We start from the raw sequence: 19523 nt of genomic DNA, 5'->3' as shown, positions 1-19523 counted from the left end.
TGACAAAACTGGATTTCAATGGAAGGCGCCCTCTGGTGACCCGAACAAGTGATTCAATATACAACGCCGGTATCGTATACTTAAGCAATAACCCCCGCCGAAGGCGGGTATACCACGAGATATTGCACAATTCACGACATATATGCACGAGCCACAGGCGAGTGCATATATGGAGTGAATGGTGCAATATCAAGTGGTATACCCAACTTCGGCGGGGGTTATTGCTATTATATTATACCAGTATATTGACAATTCGATAAAACTTGTAAAAAAAGAGTTTACTTTCATCTACTAAAAGATCATGATTATGGCCCTTGAACATGAATATTTATAAGAATAGTATGTAGTTGTACGCTGAATGCATACAAAAATTACATGCGCAACACAGTTCAAATTGAATACAAACTAATTTTTATTCCACATGAAAAAAACATATCCACGTTGAATAGAGCAGCGTAAACACACAAATTAGCATAACAAAGGATGACCTTTCTGACCTTTTACTGACGCACAACGCGATTTGAAATACAGGGTCGTGTACAGTTTGGATCATTTAAACAACGGATTTTCCACGTTTTCATTCCGGTTTTTGTACAATTTGGACTGTAATTTGCCCATTGAAAGTACAGTTGTGAAATATACCGGTTTTGTGACTCATCATAATACTTGTAACTGTGGATATTTGACGTTCAGCGGTACGCGGCGGGACGCGGTGTATCACGTACGGCGACCGGCACAGCGACCTCAGTTCCAACATCTGACCTGGATATCTTTGGTATAACCAAAGTTTTGTGACAGTATGACTGACAAGTTTTGTCGTTGTTCTGGGGTAAGTTTGATGGTGTAAGATCGGATTTTCGCATCAATTTTGTGACACGTACATGATATGCCTTGTCTCAACTCCGGCCAAAAGAGTTTGCACGCCGTCGCTAATACAGTGGTTGGTGTACACTCGGCACAAATCTGTAGCTTTCGAAATTACCTTCATCATCTCATGTAATTTATTTACACATAGTGAAGAATTACAATACCATATATCGTCGTCGAATCCTGCGTTGTCCCGTGTTTTTTTAAACAGATGGCAATTACCCGGGTGCACTGCAATTTTGTCAGCTGCCGCAACCGGACACCGGTTGTTATTGGTGGCATACATTTTTGCCCGTGACTCATAGTTTTTTGCATTTTTATGTCAATAAATCCCTCAATTATATCTTGTACTTAAAGATCATGTTTTCTTTGTTGGAAGTTCGCATTCCATCTCAAAGTAACAACACTGAGAACATAGCGTTCTGGCGTTCGTGTAGGCACCTCACGGTGTTAAGGGACGGTGGTTTAGGTTTGTGTGGCGAACGACAATCACCCAACGACCGACGCTCACAACTTGGATCCCAACATTTACAAAAAGCAATATTATAGTTATATAACTTTTCAGTTGTTTTTAATTCAGTATTTTTTTCAATATTCTTCTAAAATTCAACCACTATATTTCCCTAAAAATCAAATAATACCGGTTTTATGTATTTCCGTATTAAACCTGTAGTCAATTCATGTTCCAGGGCCACTTTAGCCGGGCATTATCAGCCAATATACCATGGATTGCATATGCAAATTTTGTGTTTGGACCAATCAAATCAATGGATTAACACCATCAATATACTGGTATAATATAATTTAAAATACTTTATTTTGGCTGGAATTAATTTTCACTGAAAAGACTTTTTGGGTGTTTTGTATGAAATTTATTTTCACTGATTTTTGACAAGTTGAATGTAAAATATAAGAAATTTTATTTTCACTGAATCATTCCTTCAGCGAAAATAGCTAAAATTAATTCCAAGTGAAAATAAAGTATTAGTAAGCTATGTTTTGTGTGTCAATATTGACCAAATCTTACCGAAATATTATATTAGTCACAATTGCAGTTTTTTACTTACAAGTAATTTAATGTACAACGTTGGTAGTAGCGTACTATGCCATGATGCCTTCGGTGTCCATATTTTGGCGATGGCCATTACAAATTTACACTAATGACGCAGGAAATATTTTTTCAGTCTGTGAAGAAATATCGGTAAATATAGCTATTGCCGCTTTAAGTATCAGTAATTCAGTGTTTGTGTTTATAACACTTACAATACATTTAGTAACACCCGGCCTATGACCACGAAGTAACAGTTGTATGTACTACCACAAGACACTCGCGCACAAATGCTGACCTGAGAAACGTTTAAACAGTCGCTGTTTATCAGCTATATCGTAAAATACAATGCAGGAAACAAGGCGTGTTCTTGTCACTTATGAACAGACTGTAAAAACACACACCCACCGTTTATTTCTTAAGTACCTGGACGTCTGCATTTCACGAACTAAGTATAAACTTCAATTGCGTTTTTCGGTAACTTAAATTAGTGACAAATACAAATGAATAAATATGTATTTTTTATCACATAAAGTCAACATATTGCTTTTAAGATCTTTAAATTATTATGAATGAGTTCATGTATTTATACCATCCAGTGAGGTACTAGTAGTTAGTCACAATGTCGACGCCGTAAATGCTGCTTCAGTTGATTGCTGGCAACCTTAAAGGAGTTCTTAAGGTACAGGTAACACAATACTCTTGGTCATATTCAGCAGCTGTGCTTCCGAAAAAACGTGCTGGTATCCCAAATCGTTCAACACATCACCGCAGGCGATTTGAATCTGTTCAACCGTGCGATATGGTAGCTCCCGTCTCCAGGCCTCCACAACGACCGATGAGTTGCGCTTCGTCGAATACCTATCATTGAATAAAGGGGATTCGTTCGAATAAGTATTATTGACAATCCACGAATTGACTACCGGTGGAACTGTTCCAAACTCTAGGAATCTATACATATCCTGCGTTATTTGCATAGGATTTCGAGCTAGGTCCTCGTATCGTACAAGCATATATTTATCTTGTAACCACGGCGGCTGATTTTTCCCGGTCCCGTAGTTTTGTTTTATTCGGCGGCACAAGCTCTGCACCGTTACAACATGATCCCCTGTTAATGTCTTCTCAAATTTCTCCGCGTTTGATCGGGAGTTATAAATAGCCCTTGGATCTCGCACGAGATGGATTATTTTGACATTAATGCTCAAATCCGACAAAAGGGACTCGAGGGTTTGGATATCCACAAGTCGTATAATCTTTATAGCAACGTGTTTATACTTGCTCATACATTCTTTGGAGAGCAAGTCAGCGTCAATGAAGGGACATCTCTTTGCTGTGCGCTTAGTCACGTGTTTGATATTGCAGAACGGTGGTGACGACAACACTTGGCTGGAAGAGCGATGAAAACCGTCTTTATTGTAGAATTCAACCAAATTCGAAAGTTTTTGAAAATTGCAACCAAACACATTATTTAAAAAAACGCTTGATTTCTTCTGCAGCTCCTGGTACGAGTATGCATACTCAAGTACTTTTAGAGGTTCAAAATTGAAGAATACATCAGGGTTTTGGTTAAAAACCTGACCTAAAAAACTAGATCCGGATCGTCTATTGGTTACGATTAACACGTGAGTTCGTGGGCGTGTAATGGTGCTTTGGTCAAGATAGTTTGTGGCATTTATATACCCATTTCTATTTATGGATAGGTTCGTTCGTTCTCTCTCGACATCCATGGTTCTTTCAGCACCAGGCACTACCAACGCCAATGGACCTTGTTTGTCAATTTTTTGATGAAAATGTTTCATATCAAGAGTTTTCGGAAAGCTTTTGAAGGCATCTTGAACTTGGAGTAAGTTCTGCAATCGTCGTCTGTCGTATAGTGCGTCTCCTAACCTGTTGTTCGACTTTATACTCACATTGATGCTGGGTGGTACGGTGTGTTTAACAAGCACTCCACTCTCTGTTGTCTGAGACATTGGAATATCGGAGGATGCGAGCCACGAGTATGTAGCAATTCCGGTCAAGACAATACTACAGAGAACGACCATAAAAGAAAAATATTTTCTTCTAAAACGAACCATGTTTATCTGCACGATAAAAAGAGAGAAACAAATGTAAATTATCATCCGTACATCCGTGGGATTTAACTTAATTTAACGCACCGTACTGTATAATGCAGTGAATATTAAAACTGCGCAGCGTGTGGCATAGGGTTGAATTCGGAGTGCGCACATATGGTTTCAGTTAAAAAGCACCATTTAACATATGGTCTCTAAATAGTAACATTCAACACGCGCGCACGGTCCCTTAACAACAAAAATATTAGCGATAATGTGGCACAATTACCCATGCATTATCTTGTTAGCTGCGTCAATGTGTACTATTCATGCTTCTACGGAACAAGTAAAATGAAGTGTGATCTAAGTGGCAGGCAAGTAGGTTCCAATGTCTCAGGGCACGCCCATATAATACTCGCCACAATACGTCATCACGTCATCACGTCATCACACGTGTGGTAAGGGCATATCGCATACATGCATAGTCCACATTCCTTTTTTTCACCCCTTTATATCGATTTCGGCTGATCCCTTAAATTCCATGGCAACCCAATCAGCCTAAAAGCAATTCCGGTGTGCTTGAAAGAGCATTTGTGAGAGAGAGTGGCCACTTAACACGGATCATCACAATTGACTCACTTCGTAGTCGCGTACCTAACAATCACCGATAAGTCTGCCAAACTTGGGTGAGCGTTGTTTAAACCGACTCTTCAGTCAATCACACGTAAGTATTTCAAGACCATTCTTTTCCGCCGTCAAGACCGTAGACGTCCCTGCTTATAAATAAAACCCATGCTATTCACCGTCTGGTCTGCTTCCAAACAAAATAATCACCGGAAATGGGGAAATAATGAATGCTCGCCTACGCAGTTTCATTAAACTTTCATTAAGAATGGTATCCCGGTAAAAAACGTAGATTAAAATATACATGGTTTGCGATACAAAAGTGCAGTTTTTTCAAAGATGTAAAAGCGTGGGATTACATGGGATACAATAAATAAATAAATCAAATCTCCTTGTACAGGACTGTTGAACCAAATTGTTTGACGCCGCCCTGCAGTGTTTGCAACTGAAGAGAAAACGGGCATTCAAATCACCACACGATTTTGACAAGTTAACTCCCGAATTCGAGATGAGCCTCGAATAATTAGCATATCGTCAATTATCAAATAATAATTGTCACATTGAGACACATTTCCATTTCCATATACCCCTTACTACTGTTTTAAATAAATACCACGCCTTCATAAAACCCAGTGTTTTTCGACAAGGGCTGAGGAATGTTAGTGTTTTGACTCCGCTGAAATTAAAACATCTGCGTCCGAAGTTTACATCAATAAGCAATAAGCAATAAAGCAATATATACGAGCAACAGTGTACCTCCGAAACTTCCAGTGTCGCCCACAAGTCACCAGCAGTACCGTTAGCTTCACCACCCAGGTGAAGTGAAGATCTCTACGAATTTCATCGCTTTTTCCAACACAATAGTACCCCTTTTCACAAAAATGTTACCATTTAATCCCAATAACCGAGCAGGAGACTGAAGTGTGTCAGTCCTAATGTTATTTGTGACAGTGATTGCGAATACCAACTAATGATGATGGTCTAATGTTATTTGTGACAGTGATTCCGAATACCAACTAATGATGATGATCTAATGTTATTTGTGACAGTGATTCCGAATACCAACTAATGATGATGATCTAATGTTATTTGTGACAGTGATTCCGAATACCAATTAATGATGATGATCTAATGTTATTTGTGACAGTGATTCCGAATACCAACTAATGATGATGATCTAATGTTATTTGTGACAGTGATTCCGAATACCAACTAATGATGATGATCTAATGTTATTTGTGACAGTGATTCCGAATACCAACTAATGATGATGATCTAATGTTATTTGTGACAGTGATTCCGAATACCAACTAATGATGATGATCTAATGTTATTTGTGACAGTGATTGCGAATACCAACTAATGATGATGATCTAATTTTGAAATACAAATCTTAACAGTTGATTGTTTATATTCACATTATTTATATTAATAAAATGTTAAAAGTTCGGTTTTGAAAATTGAAAGCACACTTCCAGTAAGGAAACGCCATGTAGCTTATAAGAACGTATAACCCGAATTTATGTTACGTCTACTGTGGCCTTAGATAAAATAGTGCCGCAATAATGAATATTCACGATTACATGGACAGCATTTAAAGCGGGGGACTCTTCATCTGCGCATGCGTCAGATGGCCATAGCGGGTCATTGTTTACAAACAAGCATCTACCCATGAGCTCTTGCGTTTTTAGCGTGTGCTGTTATCGTCGCTTGGGACTCAATTCCCACGTGTGCGCAGGTGACGACCCTCCCGCTTTAATATCTTGAATGCGTCTATCTAAAAATTACCTGATTTCCAAATATAAATTTGAAATGATATTCAATCCCAAGACGTGTTTACAATGTCAACAAACGGCCATGTCACGTGCCAACAACGGCCATGTCACGTGTCAACAACGGCCCTGTCACATGTCAACAACGGCCGTGTCACGTGTCAACAACGGTCATGTAACGTGTCAACAACGGCCCTGTCACGTGTCAACAACGGCCGTGTCACGTGTCAACAACGGCCCTGTCACGTGTCAACAACGGCCATGTCACGTGTCAACAACGGCCATGTCACGAGTGCGTTATGTATCGTCCAGTGTAGACGTGCTTGGCCATGTCTCCATTGTTGACATACTAGACCATATTTGAGATTTGAACAGATTTGGCAATGACACAGCTTTCAGTGTTGACATACTGTTTCAAATTCCAATGTAGACATAATTGAGTTTTCACCATAGGGAAGAAATATTGGATTTTGCAAAGGATTGTGGGATAGAAAATTGAACTATAGTTGGCGTTAGGGGAACTTTTCGATACATGATGTTATTACAGGGCTGTATGGAAAAGATACGAGTCCCCCCATAAAACAACGCCCTCTATAGTTATTTTTCTATCCCACAACCCTTTGCAAGATCCAATATGGAGTTAGCACATTTCTTTCCTATAGACAGACTTGGCAATGATCCAGGCTTCTAGTATAGAAAGACTTGGCAATGGTCCAGCTTCTAGTATAGACAAACTTGGCAATGGTCCAGCTTCTAGTATAGACAGACTTGGCAATGATCCAGCTTCTAGTATAGACAGACTTGGCAATGGTCCAGCTTCTAGTATAGACAGACTTGTCAATGGTCCAGCTTCTAGTATAGACAGACTTGGCGCTGATCCAGCTTCTAGTATCGACACACTGACCCATGTTTCAGTTTGTAGCGTTGACAGACTATAGCTTGTTTAGTGTTTTACTCCACATTAGTGACCACTGTGATGCTTCAATAAGTTAATACGTGTTTTCTTGTCGGTTGAAATACAACAGTTCAGACATGTTTTAGTACCTAAAGAATGTTCATAGCATGGTGGAATTCCGGTACACGTCATCGGATATTCACATTGACTCGGAACTGGAACCAGTTGTCAAGGTAATTCTGAGTATTAGTGTATTTCTAAGCAAGCCTTGTATTCAAATACACGTACCATAACAAATCACATTGCTGAAAGTCTCTCATAGACATGCTATGAACAGAATGTTGCAATCTGTATTTATTTCAGAGAACTTGACAGGCCGAATAGAAACTATTGAAAGCACATATCGTAACTTCTGCTGTACATAAAATCTTCAGTGGCATAAGGATAATTATATTATACCAGTATGTTGATGGTGTTATTCCATTGATTTGATTGATCCAAACACAAAATTTGCATATGCAATCCATGGTATATATTGGCTGATAATGCACGGCTAAACCAAGTGGCCCTGGAACATGAATTGACTACAGGTTTAATACCGAAATACATAAAACCGGTAGTATTTGATTTTTAGGGAAATATAGTGGTTGAATTTCGGAAGAATATTGAAAAAAAATACTGAATTTAAAACATCATAATATTGCTTTTTGTTAATGGTGGGATCCAAGTTGTGAGCGTCGGTCGTTGGGTGATTGTGGCGTTCGTCACACAAACCTAAACCATCGTTTCTCAACACCGTGAGGTGCCTAAACGAACGCCAGAACACTATGTTCTCCGTGTTGTGACTTTGAGATGGATTGCGAACCTCCAACAAAGAACATAGTTGAACTCTGGTGACCTTGCCCTTTGTTATATAATATAATTCTCTTTATCATAGTTTGTTTCAATATAAATATACATTGTCATAATTAATTTTGAATACAAACAAGTTTTGGGGTTGAACCAACAGTGGGGAATCAGTCTACCGAATGTCCTTAAAAGATGTAAATATCTTACAAAAACATTGGTGCCTTATTTGTTTAATTATTTTAAGGAACATAATTTCCAGCTTTATTGAAAGTAATTGAGATATTTTAGAATAAAAACAAATGTCTCATTGCAAAATAAAGTGCTGCATTTAGATGTGAATAGATTCATAAAACATGCAAGATAACAGAAAAATTTAGCTGGCTTTAGTCCAAGTATTTTGTACAGGTGTCTGTCAAAAATGAATGATTCACTGAGACAAATATGAACTGCCTCATTGTGTGACTACTGTATTATATGAAAAGTAAAAAAAAAACACCCTTTATGAATAGCTATCATGTTGCAAGCTCTGCTTTGTATGCAAATCAACTTAAATAGTTGGTGTCCAGTGGAGGGAGAAGTCAACAGTACTGTTGCCTCCTGAGAATCTACATCTTCAAACACTGCAATCTCTGAAGTGCGTTTTTAAACTAGTATTATAAAAACTCTATCATTCTGTTCTAATAGCTGAAACATATTCCTGTGAGTTTTCATTTGTCAAATGAACTGTTTGTCAAATGCAGAATACATCTATTTTAGAATAATTTTCTTTTTAAAATGTGGATGAAATGTTTTGCTTTTAATGTATTTTTATGTATTGTTTTTGATTTGATAACTTTGAACTAAACAGATTTTCTATTAGCTTCAGATCTTGATCAAAGTTAGGCACCCAGTTCATAGGAGTGCTTATATTGATTTTCTGACATCTTGTTTTCTGTAAAGATTTTATTGGTAGGTTTGCAAATGTGTATCAGACTGTGCAATCTCTCCATGAGTTGGTTTTGAAACCCAGTATGGGATTCTGAGATACATTACCAAGGATATTATTACAAGATAAATCATTTGCTTCATTGAACACATACAACAATGCATATTTCCACTGAGATCAGTGACCTTTGATGTGTATCACCGGTGATCAGTCAAGTAGAAACAGTCAAAATATTTTATCAGATTTTCTCAATTTGTGCATGATATTTTCATACAGGACATCTGTTGTTCAAACTCAGGGAAGACTTTATACTGATGAATAAGGTGACCAGGTTTGATAAAGTTTGGAATAGAATTAGTAAAGTTATTATGCACACAATAACAATTATTAACGACGACGACGACAACGACAACAACAACAACAACGACAACGCCGGACAAAATTTTTCCCTTAATATACCTTTCCCTTCCATCTTTGATGGTACGGGCAAGGTAAAAACATGATCTTTAAGTACTAGATAAGATTGAGAGATTGAAGGACAAAAAAATACAGTCACAGGCAAAATTGTATGCCCCCAATAACAACCGGTGTCCCGTAGCGGCGTTCGAATTCTAGCTGACAAAATTGCAGTGAAATTGCACCCGGTAATTGCCATCTGCTTCAAAAAACACTGGACAACGCAGGATTCGACGACGTTATATGGTATTGTAATTCTCCACTATGGGTAAATGATGGGAGATGATGAAGGTAATTTCGAAAGCTGCAGATTTGTGCCGAGTGTACACCAACCACTGCATAGAGCGACGGCGTACAAAGTCTTTCTTTCGGCCGGAGTTGAGACAAGGCATATCATGTACGTGTCACAAAAACGATGCGAGAATCCAATCTTACACCATCAAACTTACCGCAGAACAACGACAAAACTTGACAGTCATACTGTCACAAAACTTTGGTTATACCAAATGTATCCAGATCAGATGTTGGAACTGAGATTGCCGTGCCGGTCGCCGTACATGATACGCCGCGTCTCAAATTTCGGTCGAAACAACGTCGAATATCCACAGTGACAAGTAGTATGACGAGTTATAAAACCGGTAATATCTCGTGGTATACCCGCCTTCAGGGGGGGGGGGGGGTTATTGCCTAATTATATTATAGCATATCGCCAATGAGAGAAGAAAACTGAAATTATAAGATGTCATAAATGGGAGAAGGATATTAAAATCATAGCATATCGTTAACGGGCGATATTGAATTCATAGCATATCGTTAACGGGCGATATTGAAATCATAGCATATCGTTAACGGGCGACATTGAAATCATAGCATATCGTTAACGGGCGATATTGAAATCATAGCATATCGTCAATGGTAAATGGTATTTATAACATGGCATATGGTTAATGGGAGCATGATATTTATGCTTACATTGTCAAAAGAAGATTAAAAACCTAAAAACAGCTCTGACTTTACGTTTCGTATGCTAAAACTATAACAGGTCAATTCAAGTGTAAGGTATTAGATATGCTTCAATCCCTAGTCAAAATACTTAATTTAATAAAGATTTGAACTGAATACACTATATATTGACTGGTTGTTAACTCAGTAAAACCACCACTACTCCACTATTGACTCCGATCAGCGGCACTGCGTTCCAGTGCTGTGCATGTCGCATCATTGCCCGAGTCACGTGCTCTCCCATGATCAAGAGCAAATTAAACCTTGAGTGAGCAAACAGATAATTTCAATGATTTGATTTTCCATGATCTACGGAAATTTCTGTTTTGATATAATATATAGTGCGTATAGCCTTTTGAAAGTGATTTCTTGACGAGTGTCATGGCGATTATGAAATTGGTTCTGTAAAAGTATAGGTTCTATATTTTGTTGAATATTGAGATAGAAAACGTAAATTGCTCGGTATGATAAGAGACCTCTTCTGTGTACTTGAGAATATATTGTATACTACAGCACACTTCCCCTAGGTGCATTATGTACTGGCCTCAGTCTAAAACATAAAGAGATTTATATATTGAGTATTATTTTGTAAAACGTTGTATACCAATGTCTTGTATGTATCGTGTAATATCGAACTATTAGATAGTTTACAGGAAATCTAGGGTATGCACGGGTATGTATAGATACTTTTATATATTGCGTAGCTACCTCGGTGACATTATGTGGTCAGACGTTCGAGGTTCGATGCTGCTTTCCACCTATTATTCAAGTGTACCCCGCCCAACGAATATCTCAATATTAATAACGATGACAGATTCCGTCCATAATCTCCAACGCCTGAGTCAAAGTTATCGTATTAACGTTTTCCAGGACGTCATTGTATTGAATTGAATGGGTGAAATCGAAGACATGTTAGTACATACAACGTGCTGTTGATGATATGCGCTAACAATACATCCGTGGGCAGTCAAGCACGACGTCTCAGGTCATGCCATAGATAAGTATCATCGATTTACGATCAAAGACAGTGGTACCATTGTCGACGAATGTACCTCTATTTTCAGATTAGTATAATAGTTCGACAATGTAAAATACAGTACCGACGTGTTTCAATGTAATTTATGAGTGCTAGAAAAAAAACGATGAGCTGAGACCTAAATTCTGCGTTTCTGTAAATATTATTGAAGCTGAAACCGCGGAACAAAGGTCACTACGGTCAATATTCTGCCTGAACAGCACTGGTGTGTATACCTTAGGGGGTCGTTGTACCTTGAACTGAACTCAGCGTGTTTACACAATTACAATCTCAAGACAACGCCTTACAGACAGAGTTCATGCAAGTGTAAATAAAAATCTGCTCTATATTACAAACAACACTACACTACACCATGAACACACAAACTGCGGAAGCACCATGGCATAAACGAGCTAAGATTTCCCACTATGTCATGCCCCGGGTCTCGTAACATTAAACACAGCTGCAGTATGGCGTGTGAAAACTACCTGAAATGACGCAGGGGCAACAACGCCGTATCGAGTTTGCTGATCTACATCTATAACCATTACAGAGGTCACGAATAACGGCATATTACATTAACGTAAACTACGTTAAATCCGCTTCTTCCCAACCCACCGTGCGTGTCTTATTAAAATGAACAGTAACATCAACCTCGCTCATTCTCGTGTGATTCTGGCTCATTAACCTAGTTTTCCAATACGCATGTAAACATCGACGATGTAAGATACGAACGTTACCCCTGCTTATCAAGCTTACATATGGCAAACTGATCACCGAGTCCGGCGTGTTCAAGAATATCACGTTGATGTAAGGTTTACAGCTACGCATACACAACCCGTTATTTGGTAATTTGTAGTTACGTAAAAAAAAAAACACTTACATACCTGAATATGCGATAAGCAAGAGCAGTGATAAGCACCGGACAAAAACAAGGCTAGTGAACCCAAGAAAAGAGCGTGTCTTCTGAAAGACCTCAAACGGAACCTCCGAGTAGCGCCCTCAACAAAGATGTGCTCTCAATACGATAAACTAAGCCATCGACAATATTGTAACATGACACGTCACATAAGTGGATGTTATATTGTTGTATACATGTTTTATCAGATTAACTTATTTCAGTATCCACAAGTTCTTCGCTATTTATGGAAAAAAGCTGATGGGATATAAACCAGGGCTAGTGGTGCCAGTAATTTAATCCTGTGAACAAAACAACTCGTGCTGTAACGTATAGTATAGTGTTTCATTGTGTGTGTAACAACCTTATGGAATGATATTACGTTATGATAATACGTTTATTGACATAACACTGACTTCAGAAAGTACAGCAATAAGGTCACTACAAAACTACAATTATAAAACTAAACTTACAAAATTATAAAACTAAAGAAGAAAAAAATATATAATTAATACATGATGTACACTTATTAAAATTACTGATAGGAAAAAAAAATAACAAACACACTACAAATATTAAAGGCAAGTACACACAAGTATAGGTAGAAATAAAAACTAATGGTAATAATAAAATCTCAAATAAGTACATAGCAATAGAAATTTATACATTGTACAGTTGTCAATGAGAAAAAAGAATGAATATTTAATTATTCGGGAGGCATTGTTGTCTCATTTCAAATGCATTTTTTTTAAATTGCGAAAGGGGAATGGACATGTGTTTGCTACTCATCACGAAAATGAATTTGTAATCATTATTGTTATTTTAAAACTCTTTATTATCTTGTTCAGCCTCAATGAATAATGTATCTCTTTGGGTGCAGTACTGAGGACATGTTAACACAAAATACGTTATCAAAAATTATGAGAATGGTCTCAATTCACCCTCGTAATCATATTGCTAACTTAAAAAAAAATTAAATATGAGTTCACAAACACAGAAATTGTACTTGGAGTCTGGTATAAGTCCCCACTGCCATCCATTGTTAATTTTTCCTAATTATATTTAGATGTTTTATTGTATTTTTTTAAATTGATATACTTTTTGTTGCCTTATGTTGTTTGTATTTGGTTTAGGGAGAATGCCATTAGCTGCCTATAGAAAATTACAAGACAAAGCGGGAGGGTCGTCACCTGCACACGTGCGGGAATAGAGTTCCAAGCGACGATAACAACACATGCTAAAACGCAAAGACTCATGGGTGGATGGTTGTTTGTAAACAATGACACGCTATGACCATCTGACGCATGCGCAGGTGACGACGTTAACTCACTATTTAATGGGAGCCGTACGGTCCTTCAGTGTTGCGACACTGAAAAGTGAAAAGTGTGTGCTTGTTTCTACAACTCAAAGGTGTTTAAATTCTCAGTACATATGTCATTTTCATAGCATGCTTTCGTATTTCAAAGAACAGTTTGAGGTTTAGTGAACCCTTTTAAATGAGCAGATGGATGTTGAAAATGACATCATTCTAAGACAAAACCGACCGCTAAATCATTATATTTCAGAAATACGGCGGATTGTTCTTGTATTCACATGCAAATGCGTCCAAGTGGCATTGAAAATGGTGTATTAATAGGCACTTTGTAGGTAACCAGGTATTAAGTGGCATGTGACTATTTCACATCAGATGTGAAGCATAATAACAGGTACACCTGCAACAAACGAAATGAGGTATCTATCTTACTGATTTATTTGTTTTTTGACACAGCACTGACTTTGGAATATACAGCGGAATGGTCACTAAAAACTAAAAGACAATAAAAAAATGCGATTAACAGTAAAAGATAAAAAGCAATTACAAAATTACATTTACAAATGACACGATTAACTGCTCATTAAAACACGAAAATGTTACAATACGTCTATAATTATATTATGGGGTGCTTGCTTTTACCTTATTTTAGTGCAATATTTAAAAAGATGATTGTGGTTATGCCACGGTTACTAGACATTAAATACAATGGCGTTTGGGCGCATAGCCCGAGCTAAGCGTTCACACACACTTCGTCAGCCCATGCCAAGGATCTCGACGGGATCTTAAAAACGGGCCAGATTTAATCTGTACTTAGCTTTTCTTAGCCCGTGCTAAGCGTTCGCGTACGTTTTCTTAGTACGGGCTAAGGTAATTGACCTCTTAGCCCGTGCCAGGGAGCTGTGCGTGGACGCTATTATAATTACAAAAGTCAGAATATATCAAATTAAATTTGCTTATTTTATTAATGAGATCACAATTACCGACTGTATTCAATATCCGTGCCAACCGAACGTGGGAGTCTTTTTTCCATCTGTCACGTGGTTATTGATTTCCTTGTTTTGTTTAATTTTTCCAGAATTTTCACACCTGCTGATTGAAACCACAAGAACACGCAAACACATTTTCTGGACAAATTGTTAAAGGGTGGTGAAGCCATTTTTAAATACCAAATGATAACGTAATTGCAACATTGTAGTTATGCTGGATATATGTTTGTTTATTAAAACTGTCATGAATTAGTTTTCGCGTATCTGTTAATCGACTTAATTAGCTGATTATTAGCGAATTACTGTGTTATGTCTGTCATCGTTTAGGTAAAGTTTTGGACGGAACTTGGCTCACTGATTTGGAACTAATTACGAGATAACCGTCGCTATTCTGACTAATAATTCCGACAGTTGGTATTCATAGTTATTAATGTAGTGAACGATTAATCAAAAGATATGACGTATTCAGTACTTAGTGTGATTGGCTTTATGATTGAAGGTTACGCCCTAGAGTCTTTTTACTGTTTTGTAATTGGTTAGGGTTTTGAAAATGAATAAAGAAAGTTTGAGTTGGTCTTGAGGAGTACACCAGAACAGACGCAGTCCTGGAGAGACTTGGGGCGAGCCTTGACGCAGTAGTGGTCCAGTCCTGGAGAGACTTGGGGCGAGCCTTGACGCAGTCGAGAGTCCGGTCCTGGAGAGTCTTGGGCGAGTCTTGGGTCAGCCTTGCGATAATCTTGGGGACTTTTCCCCAGGGCGCTGTGTCTTATAGAGTGCTCAAAAGACCGACTAAGACGAGAGTTGAAACGTATTTCGCTGTGTGTGTCTTATTTGACTGTAAAGCTTATAAGTGACTTTCCCGATCCCGCACCTCAAGGGGACGAGATATAGAGACGAGACGAGATCCCCCCTGACAAGTGTGGAGAACCCAGAGAAGAAGATTTTCCCTCGTGATAAAACATTTTCACGATGACGTCTATAATTATATTTTATAATTTTGAGATGTAATTAATGCGTTCTGAAAAAACAGATATAATCACGTTTTACAATTACTTCCGATAAATAACACATAACATATATCATGTTTGTAATTTAAACATACTAGTAATACCAATCAGTCATAATTCTATTTGTTATGATTTCATTATGGAATTGAAGGAATGCGTCATAATAGACATGTTTGGCATATTTTTTATATTTGAGATACCACGTGCTTTCTTTCGTGCTTTGAAGTGGTCCCCAAACGTAAACACAATGTGACAGTAGTGGTAAATAAAAATGGCAAAAAATATTATCTTGAGCTACGGACATGAAGAACATTGCGACTTTGGGTGTTTTGGGTTCAAATAAGAGGTTTGAAAAAAGTAACTTTTATTTTTCAGAATTACGCAACGACGCCCAAAATGCCGTGGCTCGCTCGTGAACCAGGAGGTTTTGGTCGATCTTCAACGTATTCGGGCGTACGGCACTAACCGGCGTTTATGGTTTTTTTGGTGGAAATTATGTCGATTGAGACAATTTTACATTATCGACGTTCATTGTCACTTTTCACGAGGAGCCGAGATCGTAATTATAAGAAACGAATTACGTGTTGTACACAAGAGATGTAATTATCATGCATTTAACACTACATGAACAAATGTCTGAGTAATACTAGACATACTAGACAATGGATGAGTACTACTCGCCGGCTAAAATATGACCTTGTACAGATATCTTTGTTAAAAAATTATATGAAAAAGCTTTTCTTGAATAAACAACAAAGTTGTAAAAACAAAACACATAGCAATGACGATGTCAAAAATAGTGACCTGCTGTGTACTGATCACGTGACAATGCTTTGCCCATACCCGCAACGCACCTTTGACAGGGAAGGACAATTCGCACCTCATGCAATGACCGTTTCCAGACCAGGGATAAAGGGACTGTGGTTACACGAATTGTGTAGTTTTAAATTGATTACAAACCCGCACACGAGGTGGTAAAATATTAAATATTTTGGGTTATTTGGGGATGACCTCACACACAATCTGATTAAAATCTGATGTATTGTTCGGCGTGACTTAAATTTCATTTTTATATATTTTATTTTTACAATAGATTTTTAGTATTTTGTAACTTTTTTATTATTATTACGTACAACTAATTTTGTATTACTTTAACTATCGTCACATGGCTTTCACGATTGCCAAAACTGTTAAAAAATAAATTGAAATAAATTAACTTGAAGTAAAAGAAAGTGTATGATGAAAATAAATAATTAAACATAGTTGAACTCTGGTGACCTTGCCCTTTGTTATATAATATAATTCCCTTTATCATAGTTTGTTTCAATATAAATATGCATTGTCATAATTAATTTTGAATACAAACAAGTTTTGGGGTTGAACCAACAGTGGGGAATCAGTCTACCGAATGTCCTTAAAAGATGTAAATATCTTACAAAAACATGCCTTATTTGTTTAATTATTTTAAGGAACATAATTTCCAGCTTTATTCAAAGTAATTCAGATATTTTAGAATAAAAACAAATGTCTCATTGCAAAAAAAAAGTGCTGCATTTAGATGTGAATAGATTCATAAAACATGCAAGATAACAAAAAAATTTAGCTGGCTTTAGTCCAAGTATTTTGTACAGGTGTCTGTCAAAAATGAATGATTCACTGAGACAAATATGAACTGCCTCATTGTGTGACTACTGTATTATATGAAAAGTAAAAAAAAACACCCTTTATGAATAGCTATCATGTTGCAAGCTCTGCTTTGTATGCAAATCAACTTAAATAGTTGGTGTCCAGTGGAGGGAGAAGTCAACAGTACTGTTGCCTCCTGAGAATCTACATCTTCAAACACTGCAATCTTTGAAGTGCGTTTTTAAACTAGTATTATAAAAACTCTATCATTCTGTTCTAATAGCTGAAACATATTCCTGTGAGTTTTCATTTGTCGAATGAACTGTTTGTCAAATACAAAATACATATATTTTAGAATAATTTTCTTTTTAAAATGTGGATGAAATGTTTTGCTTTTAATGTATTTTTTATGTATTGTTTTTGATTTGATAACTTTGAACTAAACAGATTTTCTATTAGCTTCAGATCTTGATCAAAGTTAGGCACCCAGTTCATAGGAGTGCTTATATTGATTTTCTGACAACTTGTTTTCTGTAAAGATTTTATTGGTAGGTTTGCAAATGTGTATCAGACTGTGCAATCTCTCCATGAGTTGGTTTTGAAACCCAGTATGGGATTCTGAGATACATTACCAAGGATATTATTACAAGATAAATCATTTGCTTCATTGAACACATACAACAATGCATATTTCCATTGAGATCAGTGACCTTTGATGTGTATCACCAGTGATCAGTCAAGTAGAAACAGTCAAAATATTCTATCAGATTTTCTCAATTTTTGCATGATATTTTCATACAGGACATCTGTTGTTCAAACTCAGGGAAGACTTTATACTGACGAATAAGGTGACCAAGTTTGATAAAGTTTGGAATAGAATTAGTAAAGTTATTATGCACACAATAACAATTATTAACGACGACGACAACAACAACGACGACAACGCCGGACAAAATTTGTCCCTTAATATACCTTTCCCTTCCATCTTTAATGGTACGGGCAAGGTAAAAACAGAACAGAATAAATTCCAAACTCGGATCTAATTTTAATCAGATTAGACTTGACCCTATGACCTCGTGACACCGCTAACACGAATAAACTTAGCAACGCCGAAATATCGGTGCGAATTTGCGCCACTGCTCGATGTAAATGATTCTTGACGGCAAGACAATGTAAATTATATAATACTAAATATATCCAATGTCTTGTGTGGCCAAATGAGTTCCGTATTCGTGACATCCTGTATTTACTAAATATGCGTAATGTCAAATATTTTAGTTTATTCTGTCTATAATATTTTTAATATCTTCAATATAATGTATATATATCATAAATACTACTAAGAGAACATATTTATTGAGATTGAACGACACATTTTGTATTGGCACAACAATGTAAAGAAATTGTACATCCTATGTGGGAATATATTTTTTTTATTCCTATAAAACATCATTTTTCTATAAAAAAATATTAAGTAACCTTCATTTTCAAATTCAGATATATGTATGATATGCTTTGTCAACGATAGCAAACTTAACGATTATATTACGGTATATTTAACGAAATCAAGATAAAGAAAACCGTAGATTCAGAATTAGCTTCTGTATGACAAAAGAAAATGTATTGTACATTTACCAGCTTATCTACCATGCCAGAGCATCTATCGTATTTCAAACATTCCAGAGACCCTGTTGATATATATTTATAAATATGGTAAAGGTGATATATTCTTCTTCTGATTGTCATATGGCTTGAAATGATTTCAAACTATTTGATTAAAACTTGGTCATGGATATTATATTCTACTCTATGTGACTTTATGTCTTTTCATGATATATAGACATTTAAGTGGGATTTTATTTTGCAATTTCGTATCATTATAAGATCTCTGATAACAAAGAAAGACTGAATCATTGACTGTAACGGTTTCAGTTGCTAGGAGTTATATTAACAATTTAGAACATAGTCATGTAAATGCAACTAGAATTGTTTTCATTCGTATTGTTGTATCTGAAAGTTGTTTTAAAGTGGCCACGATGCTCTGTATTTAAAGGTAACCTTAAATAATTTATGAGTCTCCTAATCAGCGAATTTATACGATAAACTACCCGAGACTTCAGTTGAAAACCTGGCCATTTGACCCAGCTCATCAGTTCTAAGAAATATAAGTATATAAGGAATGTTATG

At 36.8% G+C, this 19523-nt stretch overlaps 1 protein-coding gene across 1 annotated transcript; it reads right to left on the bottom strand.

Annotated features, from left to right (window-relative positions):
• Nucleotides 1–394: 394 nt before the first annotated feature.
• Nucleotides 395–12501, bottom strand: LOC144346385 (carbohydrate sulfotransferase 1-like). The gene is made up of 2 exons (XM_085500534.1): nucleotides 12392–12501; nucleotides 395–3996 (listed from the first exon to the last, which is right to left on the bottom strand). Exon 2 carries the CDS (start codon nucleotides 3988–3990, stop codon nucleotides 2593–2595), a length of 1398 nt encoding a protein of 465 aa, XP_085356660.1. The 5' UTR covers nucleotides 3991–3996; nucleotides 12392–12501; the 3' UTR covers nucleotides 395–2592.
• Nucleotides 12502–19523: the final 7022 nt, after the last annotated feature.

The sequence above is a fragment of the Saccoglossus kowalevskii genome, chromosome 6 (genome assembly GCF_978046115.1).
Source record: "Saccoglossus kowalevskii chromosome 6, keSacKowa6.1, whole genome shotgun sequence".
NCBI classification, from domain to species: Eukaryota; Metazoa; Hemichordata; class Enteropneusta; family Harrimaniidae; genus Saccoglossus; species Saccoglossus kowalevskii.
The sequence above is the reverse complement of the archived record's forward strand: the minus strand, read 5'-3'. Positions and strand labels throughout refer to the sequence as shown.